This window comes from Pipra filicauda, unplaced genomic scaffold (genome assembly GCF_003945595.2).
Source record: "Pipra filicauda isolate LSUMZ 115617 unplaced genomic scaffold, ASM394559v2 scaffold116_size3395265_pilon, whole genome shotgun sequence".
In the NCBI taxonomy this organism is placed as follows: Eukaryota; Metazoa; Chordata; class Aves; order Passeriformes; family Pipridae; genus Pipra; species Pipra filicauda.
Window position 1 is genome coordinate 1,673,428 of NW_024103618.1, and position 20,269 is coordinate 1,693,696.

At 39.4% G+C, this 20,269-nt stretch overlaps 2 protein-coding genes across 5 annotated transcripts in view; one reads left to right on the top strand and one right to left on the bottom strand.

Moving 5' to 3' along the window:
- Nucleotides 1–7,187, top strand: part of GABRB1 (gamma-aminobutyric acid type A receptor subunit beta1) — a 129,187-nt gene extending 122,000 nt beyond the window's left edge. For both annotated transcript variants that reach the window (XM_027717690.2, XM_027717691.2), the window contains one exon: nucleotides 358–7,187. In XM_027717690.2, coding sequence (XP_027573491.1) covers nucleotides 358–705 — 348 coding nt within the window. In that variant the 3' untranslated portion in view covers nucleotides 706–7,187. The remainder of the gene's footprint in view (nucleotides 1–357) is intronic.
- Nucleotides 2,281–14,769, bottom strand: COMMD8 (COMM domain containing 8). Of its 3 annotated transcripts, XM_027717694.2 has the most exons (6): nucleotides 14,665–14,769; nucleotides 13,940–14,095; nucleotides 12,807–12,959; nucleotides 10,527–10,682; nucleotides 9,640–9,720; nucleotides 8,955–9,438 (listed from the first exon to the last, which is right to left on the bottom strand). In XM_027717694.2, the coding sequence occupies exons 1-5, from the start codon at nucleotides 14,707–14,709 to the stop codon at nucleotides 9,664–9,666; spliced, it is 567 nt and encodes a 188-aa protein (XP_027573495.1). In that variant the 5' UTR covers nucleotides 14,710–14,769; the 3' UTR covers nucleotides 8,955–9,438; nucleotides 9,640–9,663. The 3 variants fall into 3 exon arrangements, with proteins under 3 accessions (XP_039240944.1, XP_027573495.1, XP_027573498.1); XM_039385010.1 differs by lacking the exons at nucleotides 8,955–9,438; nucleotides 9,640–9,720 and adding an exon at nucleotides 2,281–2,382; XM_027717697.2 differs by lacking the exon at nucleotides 9,640–9,720 and having other exon boundaries at nucleotides 14,665–14,768.
- Nucleotides 14,770–20,269: the final 5,500 nt, after the last annotated feature.

Consider the following 20,269-nt stretch of genomic DNA (forward strand, 5'->3'; position numbering starts at 1 on the left):
TGTACATGAAACCTTCAAGTGTCCAGTCACCAGACACTACAAATCAGAATTTCATAAAGACTGTGACCCAAGTTAAAAATAAAATTAGAAAAGTCTTATTTCACAGAGGATAACTAACCGAATTACAAGGTCCCAGACCAAGAAACCAGGTCAGGATGGAAGGTACTTAGATGTTTATTAGCTAATTTCACACTAGTCAGGAAAGTGCATTCAGTATCTTTTCACTTTTGTGAATGCTGTACCAGACATGAACTGTCACTGCAGGAGCGTTTCAGTAGTAGAGCCAGAAGGTCCATCTGGGATACACCTTGGGCTGGCTGAGCAACTTGTCTAATCCACATTCCTTCCTTGACACAGGTTGACCCCCATGGAAACATGCTTCTTAGACCACTTGAAACACGAAATGACGTCAGCAGCTCAGATGTGTTCATGAGCCTCCGTGACCCTCGAGCCACCACGTACACGTATGACAGTGCCAACCTGCAGTACAGAAGAGCCACTTCCAGCAGAGACCTCTACAACAGGAGTGCTCTGGATAGGCACAGGCTTCATAAAAAAGGACACTTACGAAGAAGGGCATCCCAGATCAAAGTCAAAATCCCTGATTTGACTGATGTTAACTTGATAGACAAGTGGTCCAGAATGGTCTTTCCCATAACGTTTATTCTTTTCAATGTTATTTACTGGCTGTATTATGTCCACTAATTTATGCAATAATGTTACCACAGACTGACTTAATTAGGCTTGTTGCTTTTCCTTCTCAATTTTAACTCTGAAGAACTTCAGTAGCTATAATGTTACATGTTCAATGTAAGATACCCAGCCATGGAACACTTCTAGATTTAAGCTTTCAAAAAAAAACCCCAACCCAACCCAAATTCAGCCTTATAGCATTCAGATCAGAATATTACAGATCTGCTCTTAAAAAGCATCTTCAGCAAAAGTGCTATACCTTGATTTTTACAAAGTTTATGCATCACGAATGACCTTTCTGTAGCCACTTTAATTTTTTTTTAAGTGGAATAAAAATTAGTCCCACTGTATTTCTTATCACATATTGGCAGCCCACAGCAGCATGATTCCAAACAACACAGTAAAACAATTCAAAGCAGTATCTATGTCACTATCTTTCAGCATTTAGAGTGTACAGAAATTTGAAGAAATAACAGTTTGGAGGATTATAATTGTTACACCACAACATCATTTCAAATAGTTATACTGGGAAGGATTTCCATAGTGTGTGTGAGAAGTATCACTCAACGAAAAGTCAAATCACATTTTCAGAGAAGCTGGGATCTTGAAAAGAAATAAAGGGTAGCAGAGAGAAATTCCACTGAATTTCCAAGCAAGGAATCAGCTGATTTGATCTAACTGGACACAAAGTAATAATGTTGAAATTTATGAGAACAATTGTGCCATATGCAATTTTGTATTAAAAAGTAGAAAACAAGCACATGTTCATTCCTGGAAGCAATACTGAGACATACCCCAGGCCAAGACTTTTCTTGACTCCCAGGTCTCCCGTGGCTGGTAATTGCAACATTCTCCCAAAAGTTACACACAAAATCACACAGAGTATTCCGAGTAGGAAGGGGCCCATAAGGATCATTGAGTCGAACTCTTAAGTGAATGGTCCCTATGGGGATCGAACCCATGACCTTGGTGTTATTGGCACCATGCTCTAAGAGGAAATCAAACCCAAAACTAAGTTGGCAGATGTCTAGGAACAGATCTGAGGAAATTTCTGCATATAGTTTCCTACAGATTTCCTTACTCCACTGAGGATCAGGAGATGTGTCTGAGTCTTATGGCACACCAGTGATGTTGGGTGCACTCCTTTTGAGGAGCTGCCTCTCCGCACTTGGCTGCTTTTTGCCTAACACAGCCAATTCCATCCAAGGAGCCACAGGTAAAGTTCTAGCAAGGTCCATGCAATTGAGAAGCAATAGGTCAGTCATCTTCTCTATGGCCAATTGTTTCCTAACAGTGTTTACACTGCTGTCTAACATAGCAATTTATTGAAACTATTATCAGTTAATTTTTTTTTTAATTAAAAATGTTTCATACTTTTAGGAGAGTCAAGATATCCAAGCCAACAGAGTCTATGTAGGTACCAAAGTGATTGTTACCCATGGAAGCTTGTACAGAAAGAAACATTGGTACAGATACAAATGAGTGACGTGGAAAGCTTCTTCAGCAGCTCCTCATTGCCTGGCAGTAAGGTCAGCTGACTACCTTATTGCCAACTGATATGACAATTTCTTTAATCAGAATATAATAACAAGTGAAACCTTCCTACATGCTAAAGTTTGTCACATTGTGCAATACCTGGACCTTCTCATCCTTCCCTTTGTTTGTGCAGTAGGCTTCTGCAGAAAGAGTCTGGAATAATAGAATAAACAAACAAGAAAAGGAATAGGTTTAATTTACAAGAAATATAGGGCTGCAAACCAGGCATTTGACATTGCTAATCTAGGGGGGGTCTTTAAGACTATCAATTTTTCTGTGGGCTCCAAAGTCCCAACCTCATCCCAAGTTCAATGGAGCACAGCGGTGGTCTCCTCAGATGTCTTCTCTCCTCTCATACAACCTTTAACCTCCAGTCTACTAAAGAGTTGCACAATTTTATCAGATTAATCAGCCACTGGGTACAGCTTGAGGTGATTCAGGACAAATATTAATTCAGTCAAATGGCTCAACCTGGCTACAACTTGTACACCTATCCCCACCCTGAAACAACTCCAAATATTTTTTAAACAAGAATTCCACATGGGAAAATTTGATTAATTTTTTAGTCAAATTTAAGCAGTGTTTAGATAAGAATATTTGAGTGGCAACTAACTATATTATTTTGGTATTGTAAAATAAATAATACAGAGAACATATGGAAGTAAGAAAAGTGAACTTTCCATAACTGAAAAAATGGCCCCAGGAGGGAGACAGCAGTAGGGCCATACGTACTGTCCATTCCAAACAAATAGTTTTGAATTCAGTGAACTGGCACCAGACTTTGCAAACGGAATAAGTTCACAAACCAGTGAATTTGCCCACTTTGTATTTTTTTATACAAAACTAAATTCAAAGAAAGTAATACATTCTGCAGACTTGTAGTGTAATAGACTCTATGAATAACAACTGCCAGTGACCCATATTTTTACATTACCTGATTCGCTAAAAATAGTCACAGATAGACCATAGGATAGTAATTTAACCTGGCTGTTCAAGTGCTGCAGAGACATTAGAACCTCTCCTTTCAGTTGCAGTGAACATTCAGGAAGAACTAACACCCAATATGACATTGAAACAAGACAAGACTTTGGGTTAAAAAAAAAAGGATCCTTTATCTTTGATTACAAGAGCAAGGATCAGCTTTAATGGTCTTCAGCATTTTTTCTTGTAGGCTTTTAACATCTAGATACACATATTTTGTAGTTTATGGATCAACCAGCTACTTCACACAACAGATGACAGGCACATGGATTAAAAGCAGTTACGTTTTACAACTCCAAGGGGATAAAGAAAGTATGGAGCAGAGTAAAAGCCATTAACAAAACAAGAGCAGTGCAAATACAGAACTCCTTAAGAACAGCATGTTCCAAAATAGGAGGGTCCACCCTTATGCACCAGGAGACCTTTAACACATGCCACTGATACAAATCCCAGCCCTGCAGCCCATTTTGAGTGGCACCCACTAAGGCCTATCTGCACGGAGAGCAGGAAGCCATGATCTTGAGTCAGGAAACCCCTGCCAGCTCTTGGTGTAAAGTTTGGCAGCAGAGATTAGTGACTCCACCACATACAGAGGCAAGAGCCACTAACTGTAGGTACAACAACTTCTAGAAAAAAAAAGCAGAAGAAAACATTTCTCACTTGAGAGCAATAGCTTGGCAGCAAGGAGAATGCAGTGGTTATTAGAGGCATAGGATGGAAAATGAGTCTGTTTATGGGTTACCCATGTACATTGCCATCTGGAGCTAGAAATTAGTGAGTACAAAAGAAACAATCTCTTCCCATCAATAGGTTGGAGTAATTCGGCTGGTTTTGCACAATAAAGGTGAATAATGCTGTAATGCTAAGCTCCCTCACAGTTGTACTTCAGTAGTTAATTTCCTTGCCCCTAGGAACCAGCCTTCAAGATCAGCATAAGTAGGTCCTATTGCTAATTATGTTTCAGCTAAATCCCGGTACAGTTTGTGCAGCTCTCACTCAATTTGAACTGGAAGTCCTTTTTGGCTCAGTTTTCCAAGGACTTGAGCTTTATTGTCCCTGAGTGTGTATATTTGTGTGCCTACCTGGGAATGTCTCAATAATATACGAATCCATTTGTAATTTCAGCCATAAGATAACAGAACAGTAAGGACCTATGAGATACAACATTCCTACAAGTTTCAACAAAGCAGCTAGCTTATAGCAGAGGACAAGGCTCACGTTAACCCACCACTCATATGTGTAAAGTTTTGTTTTTGGTGTAAATTACATACTTAGGAGGTCTGTACACAGCACCTGCAAAACCACAGAGATTTCTTAAACATGCTCATGATGGCTGGTTGGGATTTTTTTGGCCATATGACTGCAGGACCCAGAAGTGAGCTGCTCTGCAGGGTAAACATTGGGAGAATATGAACCCGTGTCCCTGAAACAGGACGAAGGGGAAGCATCTCCTGGGAACAATCTTTACAAGTTAGTGTGGTGTAATGTGCAAACACTAAAGCTATTCCATGCACTGTAGTCAGCTAATTAGAAAGACCCTAGGCCTGAAAGAACATAGGAAAATACAGATATGGGCAAAGTGAGCAGATAAGCAAAGAGAAAATTAAAAATTATTTAATCTAATGGGGTCTCTTTAAACTCCTGCACCTTCGGCCTAAGCCTTCTTATGCCTTCAGAAGATTTTTCCGATTCCCCCTTAGTCACAGCCTTAGTCTTTGTGAATGACACTCCTCACACCACAAGCTCTCCTCAGCTTTTGTTACTTCATTTAGCTCTGGTCCCAGCATCTAGTTCTCTCCAGGGGCTGACGTGCATGGCCATGCTCCACACTTTATGAAAACCTCTGTGTGGAAATGTGATGCCAACTTCTTTACCTGTCCTCCTATTCTTCAGGAGGGAAGGGAGCATGGTTGGGTACACTTGACAGACGTGCTCCTGGTCACGAGCTTGTCTTAGATGCGTACATTTGTCCTGTTTGCTACCTGCTTGGGTCTACCTGCATTCCTTGAAGTGTATGTTGAAGCTGACACCCATATAACGGGGTTTGTGAAATCTCTAGCTTTTTCCATCAATTTGGTCTGGTACAGTCTCCACAAATGCCTTATCTGTCACAACTGGAGACCTTGCTTGTTCCAGAAGTAACTAATTCTCTGAGCAAAGACAGAAAAAAAAACATTTTCTGATAGATGGTACAAAGTACAGAGCAGCAAGTTCTCTTCTCCATTCTCTTTAGTCCTGTTCCTGGTCACCTACTGGAGGTCATTTTGTGCCTTATGAGGACAGTTCATTTCTCTGTAGTGATGTAAGGTCAGGATGCAATTCCACACATTCAAATGCAATTCCATGATCATCATGTTTTAGCTGCTAGTTCTCAACTGCTCGTCAACTGGTGCTCCTCTCCCTCTCTAGCCAGTCATACAGTGTCATTATGTCCCGTATTAGAAACATAATTTTTATCATTATATTAAAAAATACTGAGATTTTCAATAAAGTGTAACACCTACAAAAAAAGCATATAATTGCGTATTTAGTCTTGTCACATCGTAACAGAAACTTGTCTTCTTTTTAAAGCAAAAAATCATTGAAAAATTATTTTTCAGCCTTTTCTGTTCAGTGCTGCAGTAAAGGACAGGACAAATATAGGACGATACTAATGACTAAATGACTACCCCATACCCTTAATTGTAAAGCCATCATTACATAACTTGCTATAGAATTTAAAATGAAACTATATAAACTTTACCACTAAGAAAAAGTCAGAAATATTTAAAGTACCATCTACATTTTTAAAAATTGCTTTCTGTCAGTGAGCAATGTGGCAGATTTTGCAATACAAGTTTCGCTAGTTGAACGTGAAAATGGAAGTTATTATTTGTGGCCTTTTATTGTTGAGAAAACACAACTATTTTGATGAACTTACAGCATTTTTGAATAGTTGATCTTTGAAAACTAAGAGGTAGCAACACAAAATTCTCTTCAGCAACATACTACAGAATAAGTTTTAAATAACCACCTTAATATTCTTCAAAGTACAGACTTTCTAAGTATCTGCTACATCTATAAACTGTGTCAGTGGATCAGCACACAAATAAGTGTCTTCTATCCAAACAACATCCCAAACTCGATAGTGTACACTTGTATGAAATAAATGGCTGTTTATTGGTTCTGCTACTGTAAATAAAAGTAGTTTTCAGTCCTTCCATCCTAAATGATAAAAACAGCATGGCAACAATAAAAATCAGTTACCAAAAAATAAAGCCTCTTTTCTCTACAAAAGCCTTTTAGCAACACACGCTTATCATAGGAAAGCTAAAGCAGAGTTACAGTTTCAGTATGCATCATACAATCCATGAAGCATTTAAACACATAAGACCATATTCTCCTATGAAGCAACTAGATCTAGAAGAAAGGAAAAAGTGGAGTCAATACAAATACGTCTATAAAAAAAGAAATAGACATGACAAATTTATTCCTTACACTCACAATTAAAAAATAGCATGCTCCTGAACAGGCTACTGGACAACCTGCAGTAACTCTTTTCAGATTTCTAGAAAAGCTAAGCAATTATCAATTCCAATCTGATTTTTTAGCTTGAATTTCGTACCACTTATACAAAGTCTTTTTCTGTTATCTGATCCATTATCAAATTTGTTGTGTATGGAAATTCAGGACTATGATCAAGCTGTATCTGTTAGAGATTGCAGTCCCTTCACTGTAAGATGCATTTTTCAGTCTCTCATCTTTACAATTCTTTATCCACTTCTCCACATTTCTCCACATTTCTGATCTTTCTTCAATTGCTGGGACTGAACATGTACACCTGACCAAATGTACCAGTACCAAATAAAAGGGAAACAATATATTTTACACAGATACACATTTTCAAAAATGTTTTCTGACCCACGAAACTTCTATCCTAGTTATATATGTATTTAGGTTTCCTATTCATGAAGCCTATTAAAGTCCTTTTCATAGAAGCCTTTCTACAAGAGAGTTTCTTGTCCTCCTCCTCCTCAGACCAGTACTCTGAAGTCCAATTCCTTGTATGAATGTATTATTTTAAACTTTGCTTACATGAAAACCTACAGCACAACAAAATACAGTGGAAGAAACTCAAGAAGGGTCTTCAGTTTTGAAACTACAAAGACGTAGGTCATAAATACTTTGCTTTTTTATATATACAAAACATGCCCAGTATAGACATACATTATGAGAACCACACATTAGCATTTATGTCAGCATTACAGATAATTTGCTCTTTGTATATGGAAAAATGGTTTAACAAATAGTAGAAAGCATAAGATTTTCTGGTGTATCCCTCTCTAGTATTATGGTTTCTAACTTTTGTAACTACAATCCAAACTCCATCTGGTTTCAGGAAAATTTAGAGCAGGATTTACCTGCTGTATTAGGTAAGCTGCAAATATCTTTTTCACAGTCTACATAGGTCAGCTCCTCTCCAGCACTGTGCCCCTTTCTGAAAACATTAAGTGAAATGCCATCAACTAAGATACAAAAACAAAGCTAAAACACCACACTTTACTCTGAATAAAGATCCAGTGCTTTTTCCACAACTTCTGAGCACTGAACAGGATGCCTAGAGAGGTTCTGATGTCTGCATCCTTGGGAAACAATCAAAAGTCATCTGGACACAGTCATAGAATCATAGAATCGATTGGGTTGGAAAAGACCTCCGAGATCATCGAGTCCAACCCTTGGTCCAAATCCAGTCCATTTACTAGATCATGGCACTCAGTGCCACGTCCAATCTGCGTTAAAAATCTCCAGGGATGGTGAATCCACCACCTCTCTGGGCAGCCCATTCCAATGCCTGATTACTCTCTCTGTAAAGAATTTTCTCCTGATATCCAACTTAAATTTCCCCTGGCGGAGCTTAAGCCCGTGCCCCCTTGTCCTATTGCTGAGTGCCTGAGAGAAGAGACCAACCCCCACCTGGCTAGAACTTCCCTTCAGGTAGTTATAGACGGCGATGAGGTCACCTCTGAGCCTCCTCTTCTCCGGGCTAAACAACCCCAGCTCCCTCAGCCTCTCCCCATAGGACTTCTGCTCCAGTCCCTTCACCAGCCTTGTTGCTCTTCTCTGGACCCGCTCCAGCACCTCAATATCCTTTCTGAACTGAGGGGCCCAGAACTGAACACAATATTCAAGGTGTGGCCTCACCAATGCAGAGTACAGGGGAAGGATCACTTCCCTGCTCCTGCTGGCCACGCTATTTTTGATACAGGACAAGATCCCATTGGCCTTCTTGGCCACCTGGGCACCCTGTTGGCTCATGTTGAGCTTCCTGTCAATTAGTACCCCCAGGTCCCTTTCTGCCTGGCTGCTTTCCAGCCACTCTGTGCCCAGCCTGTAGCGCTGCAGGGGGTTGTTGTGGCCAAAGTGCAGGACCCGGCACTTGGCTTTATTGAACTTCATCCCATTGGAATCAGCCCATCTCTCCAGTCTGTCCAGATCCCTCTGCAGAGCCCTCCTGCCTTCCAGCAGGTCGACACTCCCTCCCAATTTGGTGTCATCAGCAAATTTGCTGATGATGGACTCAAACAGTCCTGCACAGCCTGTTCTAGATGACCCTGCTTGAGCAGCGAAGTTGGGAAGATGACCCTCAGAGCTCACTTCCTACCTCAACTATTCTGTGGTTCTACACTGGTTTTGTTTTTAAGGTGATTTTCCCCAGCATATAGAAAGATTGAGTTTAGTGACTAATAAATCAAGAAAAAAATTACTGCAATTATTCACACACAAAAGCAGGTCTTTATTTTCCATATTTACAATATAAATATATTAATGCTACAAATACTCTCTCATGTTATTATCATGGCACTTCAGATAAGGTAACAGTATGCAAGTAAGATGCCTTAGTTTTACTAGGCACCTGTGTGGTCACCGTCAAAGTTTAACCAAAACAAATATGGCACATGTCATAAGTGATTCTTTTCCAAAGGTCTATAAATCTTCAGTACTAAAAGCAACTGTACATTGGATTTTCATATTTTTGATCCAACAGATACAAGATTTTACTACTTTTATCAAAGGATTAGTAGTTTATTTGGTCACAAGTCATAACAGCCTTCTCACTTTAGTATTCTACAGCACCAACAACTTTTCGCTTTGCAGAGGATACATTTTTTTCCCCCAAATCAACTGGGGAGCCATCACTAGCAGATACTGTAGATAATCTGATTTCCATCATTTCAGTTGTAGGACAACCTTCAAAAAAAAAGGAAAGGAATGAGATTAAAGTTGGATAGGACCAAAACTTAACCAGTCTATGAAATGCAGCTTTTTGCTTTCTGTTTCAGTGTAATATGCAACTGAACAACCATGTCTTCGCTCTGAAAAGCACACCATCCCTCTGTCAGCTCTCTTTTACAACCTCACACAACTATCACTTCCAATAACTTTCTTTACCCTTTCCTGCACGCAATCCATTCCTCAGATGCCTGTAGTCACAAAGTAGAATAGCAATGCCCAGGTCCAGTGAGATTCCTTCTGCACAAAGCAGAGATAAGGATCATTTCTGAAGTGGATTCCTCCTTCTGCACACATAAAACTAAGTAAGGAGATGATAACATCCCATACCTTGTGAGGATTTAAATCTGGCATGGAAAAATCCTTGTTTGCATAGTGCAGAGCTCATGACAAGCTACTATGTAGTTTAGTAGGAAAGCAAATGCAGAAGAAAGCAAGTTTTGAAAGCTGTTAAGGGCTGTAATTTCATTAGAACACTATTTTCTTCAAATCCTCATTTTCCTTAGTCTTTCCTATTAAGAAATCTGAGATTCTCCAGTGTCACAGATCAGTTCAAGTGAAACTTTATTGTTTCACTTGAAATTTTCTTCTTGGGTAACTGCATTGGAATCTTTGTAACTTTCTTCCTGATTTACTATGTCATAGAAATTAAAGGACTCACTATGAACCAAAAAATTGTCCCATATGCACACCCAGACACCGACAATTTACAAAGCTGAGGGAACACTAGAATTCTTGCTAATCTTTCAGAACAGGAAAGGGGTGATGGTATTAAACAAAAAGAAAGTAGATTTAGACTAGATATTAGGAAGAAACTTTTTACAATGGAGGTGGTGAAACACTGGAACAGATTGCCCAGAGAGGTGGTGGATGCCCCACCCCTGCATCTAATCGACAATGTCCCTGTTTCACTGCAGGGAGGTCAGACAAGACAACCTTTATAGGTCCCTTCCAACCCAAACTATTCTACAATTCTGCGAATTTTGCTTAAAATAAACTCAGTACATGAGAAGTCGGGAACAAACAATTATATCAGTAAAAGCTACCTTATTAGCAGCTTCCAATGCATTTATTAGGTTCTGCAACTCTTCCTTGTTCATCTCTATAGAAATTGGCTTAATTTCACCATTTTCTCTCACATCCAAATCAAGATTGAGGAGTGGCATTTGCAGCATGGAGATCTTATCACTGGAAAGAGCAAGCTATGCAGATTGACAAAACAACAATAAAGTGTAAGGTGGAGCCAGTAAGTTTTTAGTCTTTCATAATAACACATCTGCACTTTAAATTCAATTTGTGCTACCAGAACAAATATCAGCATAACAAAATTAACTTCTCACAAGTCATTTCAGCAGTTTGGATTTTTTTTCCTCCTCCTTGTTATTGGGATTTTTGTTTGTTTGTTAATACCAACAATATATTGAAATACTAAAAAACCCTCTTCACAGCAATACGCTTCTCAAAAACAATTTGTTAAAATTACTGGGCTGACACATTTTGATAATATAGGTAAAAAGAAAGGATACATTTCATCATGGCTCTTTAATGAAGTATATGAAATCTGAAATCACCATACTCAAATTGTTTTGGTTTTCAACAAGAAGGGTCATACAGAATGGGGCAGTTAGGAGAAAGAGGGCACTTTCATGGTGTTTTTCAACACTCTCTACAGCTGATTAAACACTGTTTGTCAGAGATCCTATTTGACAAACACTGATGAAGAGGACTATATACCAATCGTGCTTTCTTTTTTTTTTCCTATTATACCCACTCTAGCACAGATAAGGCTTTTAAAGTTTATTAAAAACAAAGATCAGTTGATAATACTATAGGTCTATATATAATAGATACTATCTTATAGTATATAATAATAATGGCCAGTCTTCGCGAGCGAAGATTTTGGGAAAGGTCATTAACCCTTCCAGCCTGCGCAGTGGATTTTTTAGGTGAGACACAGCGTGCGCTGAACTGAGCCCACCCTTTAGTCCTGAGGTTCATCTGCCGGGGCCGAGCAAAGCTTGGACAGTGGCAGTGAGGTCCCCAGGATGTAGGTTTGTTTAGAGTGACCTTCTCTTAGGTGGATTGCCTACCAAGGCTGACGAGCTCCACCTGCCCAGGGGGCCGGGAATCGAACCCGGGTCGCAGAGGTGAGAGTCAGGCACTCTAACCACTAGACCACCAGAGGCCCATATAGTATATATATATACACTATATATACTATAAGGTAGTATAAGATACTATCTTATCTATTTAGAGAACAGAATGTGATACAGCAGAGAAGACACAATGTCTTTGGTAGAATTCAATCATGGCAAGCGAAAAAAAACATAATCAGCTCAAGGGGGGGGAAAAAAGTGGTTTTAAGAAAAATAAATATAGTAGTTCAGACACGTACCAGAAATTTGCATTGCAAAATAGAAAGAAACTCAAAAAATCCTTCAGAAGAAAAAATTAAAACAAGTCACAAAAAACCCCCAAGAATTCACATAAGTCCAGTTTGTATTTCTGTCAGCAGTAAAGGCAGTTAGCAAGAGATCAACCCCAGTAACAGTTCATCCAAAGCATGTTATGATGCCATACTGGCTCCTGCAAAAACTTGTCTGTTTTGGGCATTACTCTTTGATTTCAAAGGCTGTTTGCTGCCAAAACTATTTAACACTTGTTAACATGGAAAACTATTCAACAGCTCTACAACTCCGTTTAACAGTTCTCGTGGACTAACTAAAAATATAAACAGTACAAGTAATTTTTTAAAGTATTTGATAGAGCTTAATTTAAACCAGCTGTCTTCAGCACCATCCTGCTTTAGGCAACACCATTATCATTGGTTTACCACAAAAATAGTAAGTCTAAACATAAATTATTTCAAACTAATTATTGTTTATTGCAAAAACTAAAAATTTTTAAAAAGTCAGGAAAAATCATCCTGAATCACTCAGCTAATCTGAAAATTAAGTAAATATTTCTTCTTCCTTTGAGTCAAAATACACTTTATTCAGGCCCCAAAATCATAAAAGCACACAAAACTTTCAGGTGTTCCTGAATAGCACCTAATGTGTCCCTTCAGGAAAGAGAGAGATATTGCAGCTTTAAAAGAAAGGAGGGCAAAACCAAAATAAAACAAATGAAAAAATTACTTTTGCAGTTTATACAAATTTCTGGCAAGTCTTTGATGTGTAAGTATGAGAAAAGCTCACTAATGAGCTTTTCTCATACTTACAGAAATTGAACCATACTCCAGAGGGGGCAGGCCTAGGGGGACTATATCAATAGTTACTTCTGTGTTGTAGAACATTTTTTTCAAACAACATTAAGGCAACTCTCACCTTTAACTGCCAGTCAAAATCCTGCAGCTGGGCAGAAGAGATTCCATTTACGCTTTCCACTAGGGCATTCCTGATTTCTTCCTTTCTACCCTTCAGACATTTTGTGATTGCTTCTTGGTAGTCTGAATTTAACTCACTTATCTGCTGAGCAGCCTACAAAAATAATAAAAACCCTGATTGCTTAAATTATGAACGACAGAAATAACATGTATCACCTGCAACAGCTGTGCTCTAGATATCCAAGTTGACAGCTCTTATACTGGACTGCATAGCCCCATCTTTCTTACGCTGCCTTTAGTGGCTGCTCTCTGTGTTTGATAGTTAAGAGTCAGTGCTTACCACAGCAAGATATAAAGAAAAAAATAACGTTCTTCTCACTTAAATTAAAAGATGACAGAGAATGCAGGCTTTCTCGGCCTTCTCAGATGCTACCCTAAAATCAAAACAAAATCACACACACAAATAACTCAGGTTTCGCTCTAAAAGTTTCTCAGCATCAGAGTGCAGGCCAAATACACTAGCTCAGCTGAAACAGACATACCGATGTACGGACTTCCTATGGCTACACATGTGCTTTCGACCTGGCTACTAGCAGGTAGTCAAAATGGGAGGCATATGCAAAAAGTAAGAATTAAGATTTCTAATAATGGAACAAGTTTTTGCAAAGTTCGTACATACTGGAATACCCTGAATTATAGTCCCTGCACCACATGGTCCTCCATTCACTGTCAGATTTAAAAAAACAATTTACATACAGCCAACATTTTAAACCACTTTAATGCAGTACTAACGAACAAAGAAAGCCAAATGAGTGTAAATTGGTTCTGTTGCTAGAAAACAGTATTATTTACAGGTATATATTTTAAGTTAAACAGATTTAATTTGGTGGTACTCAAAATACAAATTTGAGTGATTAAACCAGTATTTTAACAAATATCCAAAAATCAGCATCAATTTCACTTTTTTTTTAAAAAGTCTTAGCAGTGTATTTCTAAATGCTGCTTATCTTCTGCTTAATCCACTACTATTCAAATGCTACACTATAAAAATATTTTAGGACTAAACAGACTGCAAAACTAATCACTCCAGTATGATCTCTCAAAGTCAAAAGCCAACCAGTGATGAACCCTTACCTCTTCATCAGATATGTTTTTGCCAACTGCAGTTTTGAAATAGGCCATTGTTTCTTCTAAAACCTCCATCCACTCTGACAAGCTCCAAATGGTGCCATAATCTTGGTATCGAGGATATGCACGGCCACATATGCCATCGACTACTTTATGAAGGAACTGAAACAATGAGATACATAACTTGAGAATATAATTGTATCACAGTTAATCTACCAGCTATGAGACTGATCAAGCAATTCAGTTATCACCCTTCCATCCACTGGGTACTCCCTCAGTGCTTCCTGAATGCAGCATTCTAAAAAGTCTTTAAGAGGTACTCCCTGAATACGAACTGTCCCCCCTTCTGCCCTAAAGTCAATTCACGAAGTTCGGCCACAGAAATCACAGCATGATTCAGATTCACCCTGAATGTGGATGTAACTGGCATGCACAACTACACAGCACCGCTGAGCAGTGGAGCTGCCACGCCAAAGGCACCTCAGTCACCTCTACACCGGGATGGCCAGGTTGCACAGCACAGCTCCAAGTGCTGATTTCCAAGCCTGTGGGCATCTCTGGTCTCCCAAACCACCGTCCTCCACCACCGCGGCCTGGCGGGAGGGGCCGGTCCCGCTCCGCAGCCCCGCGCCCCCGGCGGGCCCGGCCTCGCTTACAGGTGCCGGGGAGCGGCACCTGGGCCTTCCCGCGGTGAACACTGCCCTCCCCGCCCGGGGTCGCGGAGAACCCACCTCGGGAGCCCGTCCCGCCGGGAGCTTCTCCAGCAGCTGCAGCATCTCCAAACCCTCCCGCCGGCCACGTGACCGTCATGGCGGCGGTACGCATGCGCACAGGCAAACACCCGCCCTCTCTCGTCACCGGTTCGAGTCCCAGTCCCGGCAGTGCCCGGCGCGATTGGAGTGGGACGGGGTGCTCTGTGTGCGACCCTTCGTCAGACCCTGAGCACCGAGACCTTACAGATTTTACGAGCTCTTATATGTAATAACACTTTAACTGTATTTGCATTCTACCTGTTTGCTTTTTGACTCTTAACAGATTAACTTTCCAACTTGTGGCGCGAGAGGAAACTCAAGGTTTGCGACAGGCACTACATCATCTGTGATACTAAATTAAATTGAGGAAGTTAAGAGAAACACTAACTACAGAAGTTCGTGCTGCTGTAGTGTTTTCCACGAACAGCTCGCTTTTTTATGCTTTGCCAAAGTGGGAGTTCAATGCTAACCAGACCATGGAGGAGGTTTATGGAACAGGTTTTAGCATTAGCAACGACCTTTCCGTGCCTTGAATTGATTGAATGTGAATGCAAAGAAGCAAAATTGCCCCGAGCACTTGTACGAGAAAACCTGTAAGAATTCAAATCCCAAGGAAGATAGAAAACTGCACAGAGCAGGCAGACCTTATTTCACTGAAATCACTGGGCTAATTTACAGTCAAACAACTGGGCTGTAAGAATACAAAAGCAGCTACAAGTCTGTACTGGTGGATATAAGGTCTATGAAAAAAAACAGGCTGGTTAAGTCAGTTTGCAGCACCTTCTCCGAGCATGTGGCCTTGTAGGAACAATGTGGTGCATGGGAGTTTTGGAGAAGAAACAGAGGGGAAAGAACTGATTTCAACTGAGTCTCCCTCAGGGTTTGCTACCGCTAGTAGATTTGACTTTTAGAAAAGGCTTCTTGACAATTTATTGAATTTTATTATGGAGAAAATACTCAAAGCTGCTGTTAATTTCAGGAATAGATGGAATTCCAAATAAAAAATTAATTTTCAATAATAATTTCCTTTATTCCCTTGGAATTCGCTTTGTTAGATAACTGTAAACCTATCCAGTTTCTTTTGACTGTACTATTTTGCACACTACAAAACAGAGCACCAGGGGGAGCATCTGCTCCAAACAAAATAGACCGAGACAACAGGAGAAATAAGGTGATCCAGGCTTGGAAAGAAATAAATTACAGAGAGGAAGGAGAAAGACAGCGAGCGTCCCACTCAGTTGAAAGGGATCAAACAAGTGAAAAATGCAGGAGAGCAGAGATGTAACACATGAAAACAAGAACAGATATAAGAGGATAGGAAACTACCATCCCATATGACACTGTCTCAGTGAACACTTTCAAAGCAGCTAATTTTTTGCAGGTCTGAAGAATAAAGAGTTTCACTTTTCATGGATATGTAGTTTAAAAATAATATTTTGGGTTCAGCCTACTGGCCTATGAAGAGCAAAGGGGGATGGCGCAAGGAAACCACAGTTGTTTTAGCTAAATCCATGGTTCAGAGCCCATGTTCAACTACAAAGGAGTAGGGGATATAAAGCTGGCAGTTTGGAATTTGTTTGGACCTGCATTACTTGGATCTGCCATCAGGTCGTAACCCTTAAAAATACCTGCTTTTCATGCTTCTGTACCACAGCAGCAACAACCCATCCCACCCCTCTGAAGTTAAGCTCTCAAATAACCACAAAATCAGAGACAGGGAGGGAAACTTGTAGAACAGTGAGTAGACAGACAAGAGACGCCAGGGCAGCAAGGAAAGAATCATTTTATGAGAGAGAAATGCAGAGTGAACTTTGCATTATTTTATCCACATTGCTGATAACATAGAGCTTTATTTGCTTTAACAGATAACCCACAAGCTGCAGTAACTAAACCTATTTTAAAATGAATCCTTTTGTAGCCCTTGGTTTTGGAAGAATGGCATTAATTAAAACATTGGGAAATAACTTAATCAGAGGTTCTTAATATTATAGTAGCATAAAGTTGTATTACATTGCTCTAAATATATCCAGTTGGGGAGAGCATCCAAGCACCGGTATAACTGTCCCACAAGGAACTATTAAATAGGTATGTCAATAGAAATAAATAGATATCTGTGTATTTTACCAACACAACAGGAACAGTAAATGTGTTTTTAAATGCAGTGGAAACATGAGGTTGCAGTTCAGATTATGATGAGCTAAATGTAAGAAAAGGGAGGTTCCACTGGTCTCCTTGCCCCTGTTGCCAGCTCTGCTTCCTCTCCCTGACCCTTATGCCAGCACAGGAAGAAACTGCAATTTGTTTGAAAACAAATTGTTATTTTTGCACTGGTTTATGTTTTTCATGGGTTAGATTTCAGCCAGGCTGGAACAGAGCACTATTTCTGACAGAAGAAACAGACCTCTTTCTCTTTTTCCTCTTTGGTACTGAGGGGGAAGACAGAACTACCCCTTCTGGCAGCCCATACTTAGATCAGATGAAATTGGTCCTGAAACTACAGCCTGACAAATTAATATCAATCAGGGAACCTCTTTAATTATCAAACCAGGAATCTTGAAAGCTTTTGTAGAAGCTTAGATATAAACATGTGATACGCTACAGCTGAAGGAGATTGAAAATAATGTTTCTAATTTTTACACTCTGACCAGCCAGTGAAGTTCATAGTAAGTGAAGCTGGATGAACAATGTGACACGGATGCATAGAACTACTTTATCAGCTATTCGCTCTTCATAATCCGTAGTCATGACTCCTCCTGAATGACAAATTGGTTTCTTAAATAATTTTACTTGTAAATTTTAAACACACAAAAGCATGAGATGTTTTGGTTCTCCTCCACCCTCTTCCCACTCTGTAAATATAATGCTCATGTATTTATTCTTTGAGATATGAAGAGTACAGTATGTGATACATAATGGATACAGTCTATGTCCACAGGTTTACACTTGTCTATCTTCTCTACCTGTTCCTAGTAAGGAGATGTAACAAGAGGAACTTCCTTAAATGTTCTTGATTTCACTTCTTACTCTGATATTTCAAAATTCTCTTGTTGGTTTCTACAGCAGTTCTGTCCTTCTGACAGATTGCACTGAAGAACTAGCAATACCTCTGAGGGAGATTCTTCTGGTTCACCTTAGAGACACACAATTTATATACCAAACTCTGTATTGCCTTTCACAGACAAAAACACACTGAAGAGATCATTCAAAAGATCTCTCTGCTACATGGTAAGATTTTTAGAGAGGAACTCCTATTGCTGGAGACACTCCAAAAATACTTAAAGTACCAGATAGGGAAAAATCTCATACATATTACTCAAAATCAAACAAATTAATATCATAAGTTTGTAAAATATCTGAACTATATGCATCTCTGACACCTGCCTGGCTGAGGTAGTGGAAGAGACAGAACCTGGTATCACACCCAGTATTCTGCAGGACAGGGGCAGGGAAATAGCTCAGACCAGAAGAGTGACCTTCTGTATAGCCCAAGGAGCCTATAGTTGGCTTGAGCCATATGTCCACTAAAGCAACAGCTCATAACTCAAGACAAACTAGAGTCAATAACTGGGACTCTGCTCACAAGTAACACTGGTCACCATCTTTTGTAAACAGCTGGACAGGCACAGACTTATTCTGCCTTTCCTCCCCTGTCCCCGACACACTGCTTTGCATAAACTTCTTTGATGGGAGAGGGAGGAGTCTTTGTCTTCCATCCTACAAGAGTATCTATGAATATTTTCCTAACTCTCCTTTCCTACAATTCAGGACCATTATTTCTTACACTGTGCTCAGGGAACATGCAGAGAGTTTATTTTTATCTGCTCTATTGCTATCATCTTATAAGGAAAAATCTATTGTCACCATTTCTATTCCTCTATGTCTCTTTCTTCATGCTTAAGAATTTTAAGTGAACTGAATACCAGGTATGTGTCAGGACTGGAATTTTACTCACAATGTGTAGGTGTAATGATTGTAGCGTCTGGAATGACGACGACAACAACAGAAAATTAGTAATGCCATTTAGGGCAGATGCAGTAAAACCATAAGCCAAATATTCCCTCCCTTCTCTAAGCCTAAACTTAAGATTTCAGTATTAATAATGAATGGTAAGAGTGTGTTGGTGCTTTTCAATAATCTCTGGACATCATAAAACAGAAAAGAAAATGCCCTGTAGGTAAATTAGCCCTATTAGTAAACAACAATTAGTAGATGCTGGAATATGCTGCATAGCAAGTTGTACCAACACGTAATAGCAGCAGAGAGAATGTATTCCTAAAGTAATAAACACCCTACTAGGTACATCTCCCCTCATCTACACAAGGAGTTCATGGACTGTATTTATTATATTACTCTGAGTTGAGAGCTACTATGGTAGCTACTATAGATTTAATTTTTATTGCAGCAATTTTAAAGCAATGAAAGTTGGTGAAAGTTACGCTGGCAACATTCTGTTTTTGCTGAGAGAGGTTGTTTCAACCAAGGCATATAAAGAGAAGGTAATTTTGACAGACTAAGAAAAAGCAGTTTGTTTATGCAGCTACATCCACAGTAAGAGTGCTTTTGCCAGTACAGCCCAGCGGTGCTTTTTTGACTCAATCCCTTCCAGGGTAAAAGGAGCCAACTTGCTCCCAAGTCAAATGGCCTTTCTCAGTCTTGTCAGTCTGTGTCCAGTTTGGTAGCACATTGTGCTGGCCAGATTGTCTGGACTTCTTTGGGGTCTCTAAATAATATATTAAGGGGCAGCTTTTCACATCTCTACTTCCTACTTCTGCTTTTGTCTTTTGCATAAGAGAAATAACTAATTGACTTCACCAAAACAAATCAAAACAAATAATTTGAAAGTAACATCATCTCACAAAGCTAAGTATTCAAGTATTAATGTGAAAAGTGGATTTTGGGAAGCAGTTGTAAGAGTCCTGGACTACTTCCTTATAGTTACCAACTTTTCAAACCTTGCTAACTGTCCCACTGTCACTGCAGTTGTATAATCGCCTTGACCCATGTCCTCCATGACTCCTGGGGCAAATTCTGCTTTGAATCATATTACTGTAATTTCTCTACTTTTTTTTTTTTTCCCCAAGCATGAGAGTGTCTCAAATTAGCAAAGATACAAAAAGAAGAGAGGCACTTTTTTACATTGGCAGACAATTTTCTTGTGGCTTAGTCACTGATGACGCTGGTGACAATAGTATTTTGATTAGTATTTTGCTCACACCAGGTTTGCAATGGTTTGATGTTACAGCATCAGTAGAAGTATTTTTTATTTTCAATGAAGTAGCTGACATTTGCTGTTATTTAGAGTTACTCTGGAGCAAAGTCTGGAGGAGAGCTCTAGAAAATTTCTTTGCATAGTGAAGACACGGTCTACTTGTTCTTCCAGAAGATACTGTAAAGAATGTAGTAGGAAATTTTCATTTCATAGTTTCGAGAATATTTTTTGAGAAATACTGAGTGACTTAAAATAGAAAATTTACAATTATGTTTACTTTCCTAGTTTTCCTCATATAGTTCTTCTACCTATACGAGGAAAATAAGAAGAAAATATAAATTGTTCACTTGAGGACATGACATGTTTTTTCCATAT

Bases quoted from the DNA above. Each gene is read 5' to 3' on its own strand.
- COMMD8 (XM_039385010.1), bottom strand. From the start codon at position 14,709: ATGCTGCAGCTGCTGGAGAAGCTCCCGGCGGGACGGGCTCCCGAG. The intron at 12,960-13,939 runs GTAAGGGTTCAT...TTATTTTTGTAG, and splicing joins AAAACATATCTGATGAAGAG to GCTGCTCAGCAGATAAGTGA. The intron at 10,683-12,806 runs GTGAGAGTTGCC...CAATCTGCATAG, and splicing joins ATTTTGACTGGCAGTTAAAG to CTTGCTCTTTCCAGTGATAA.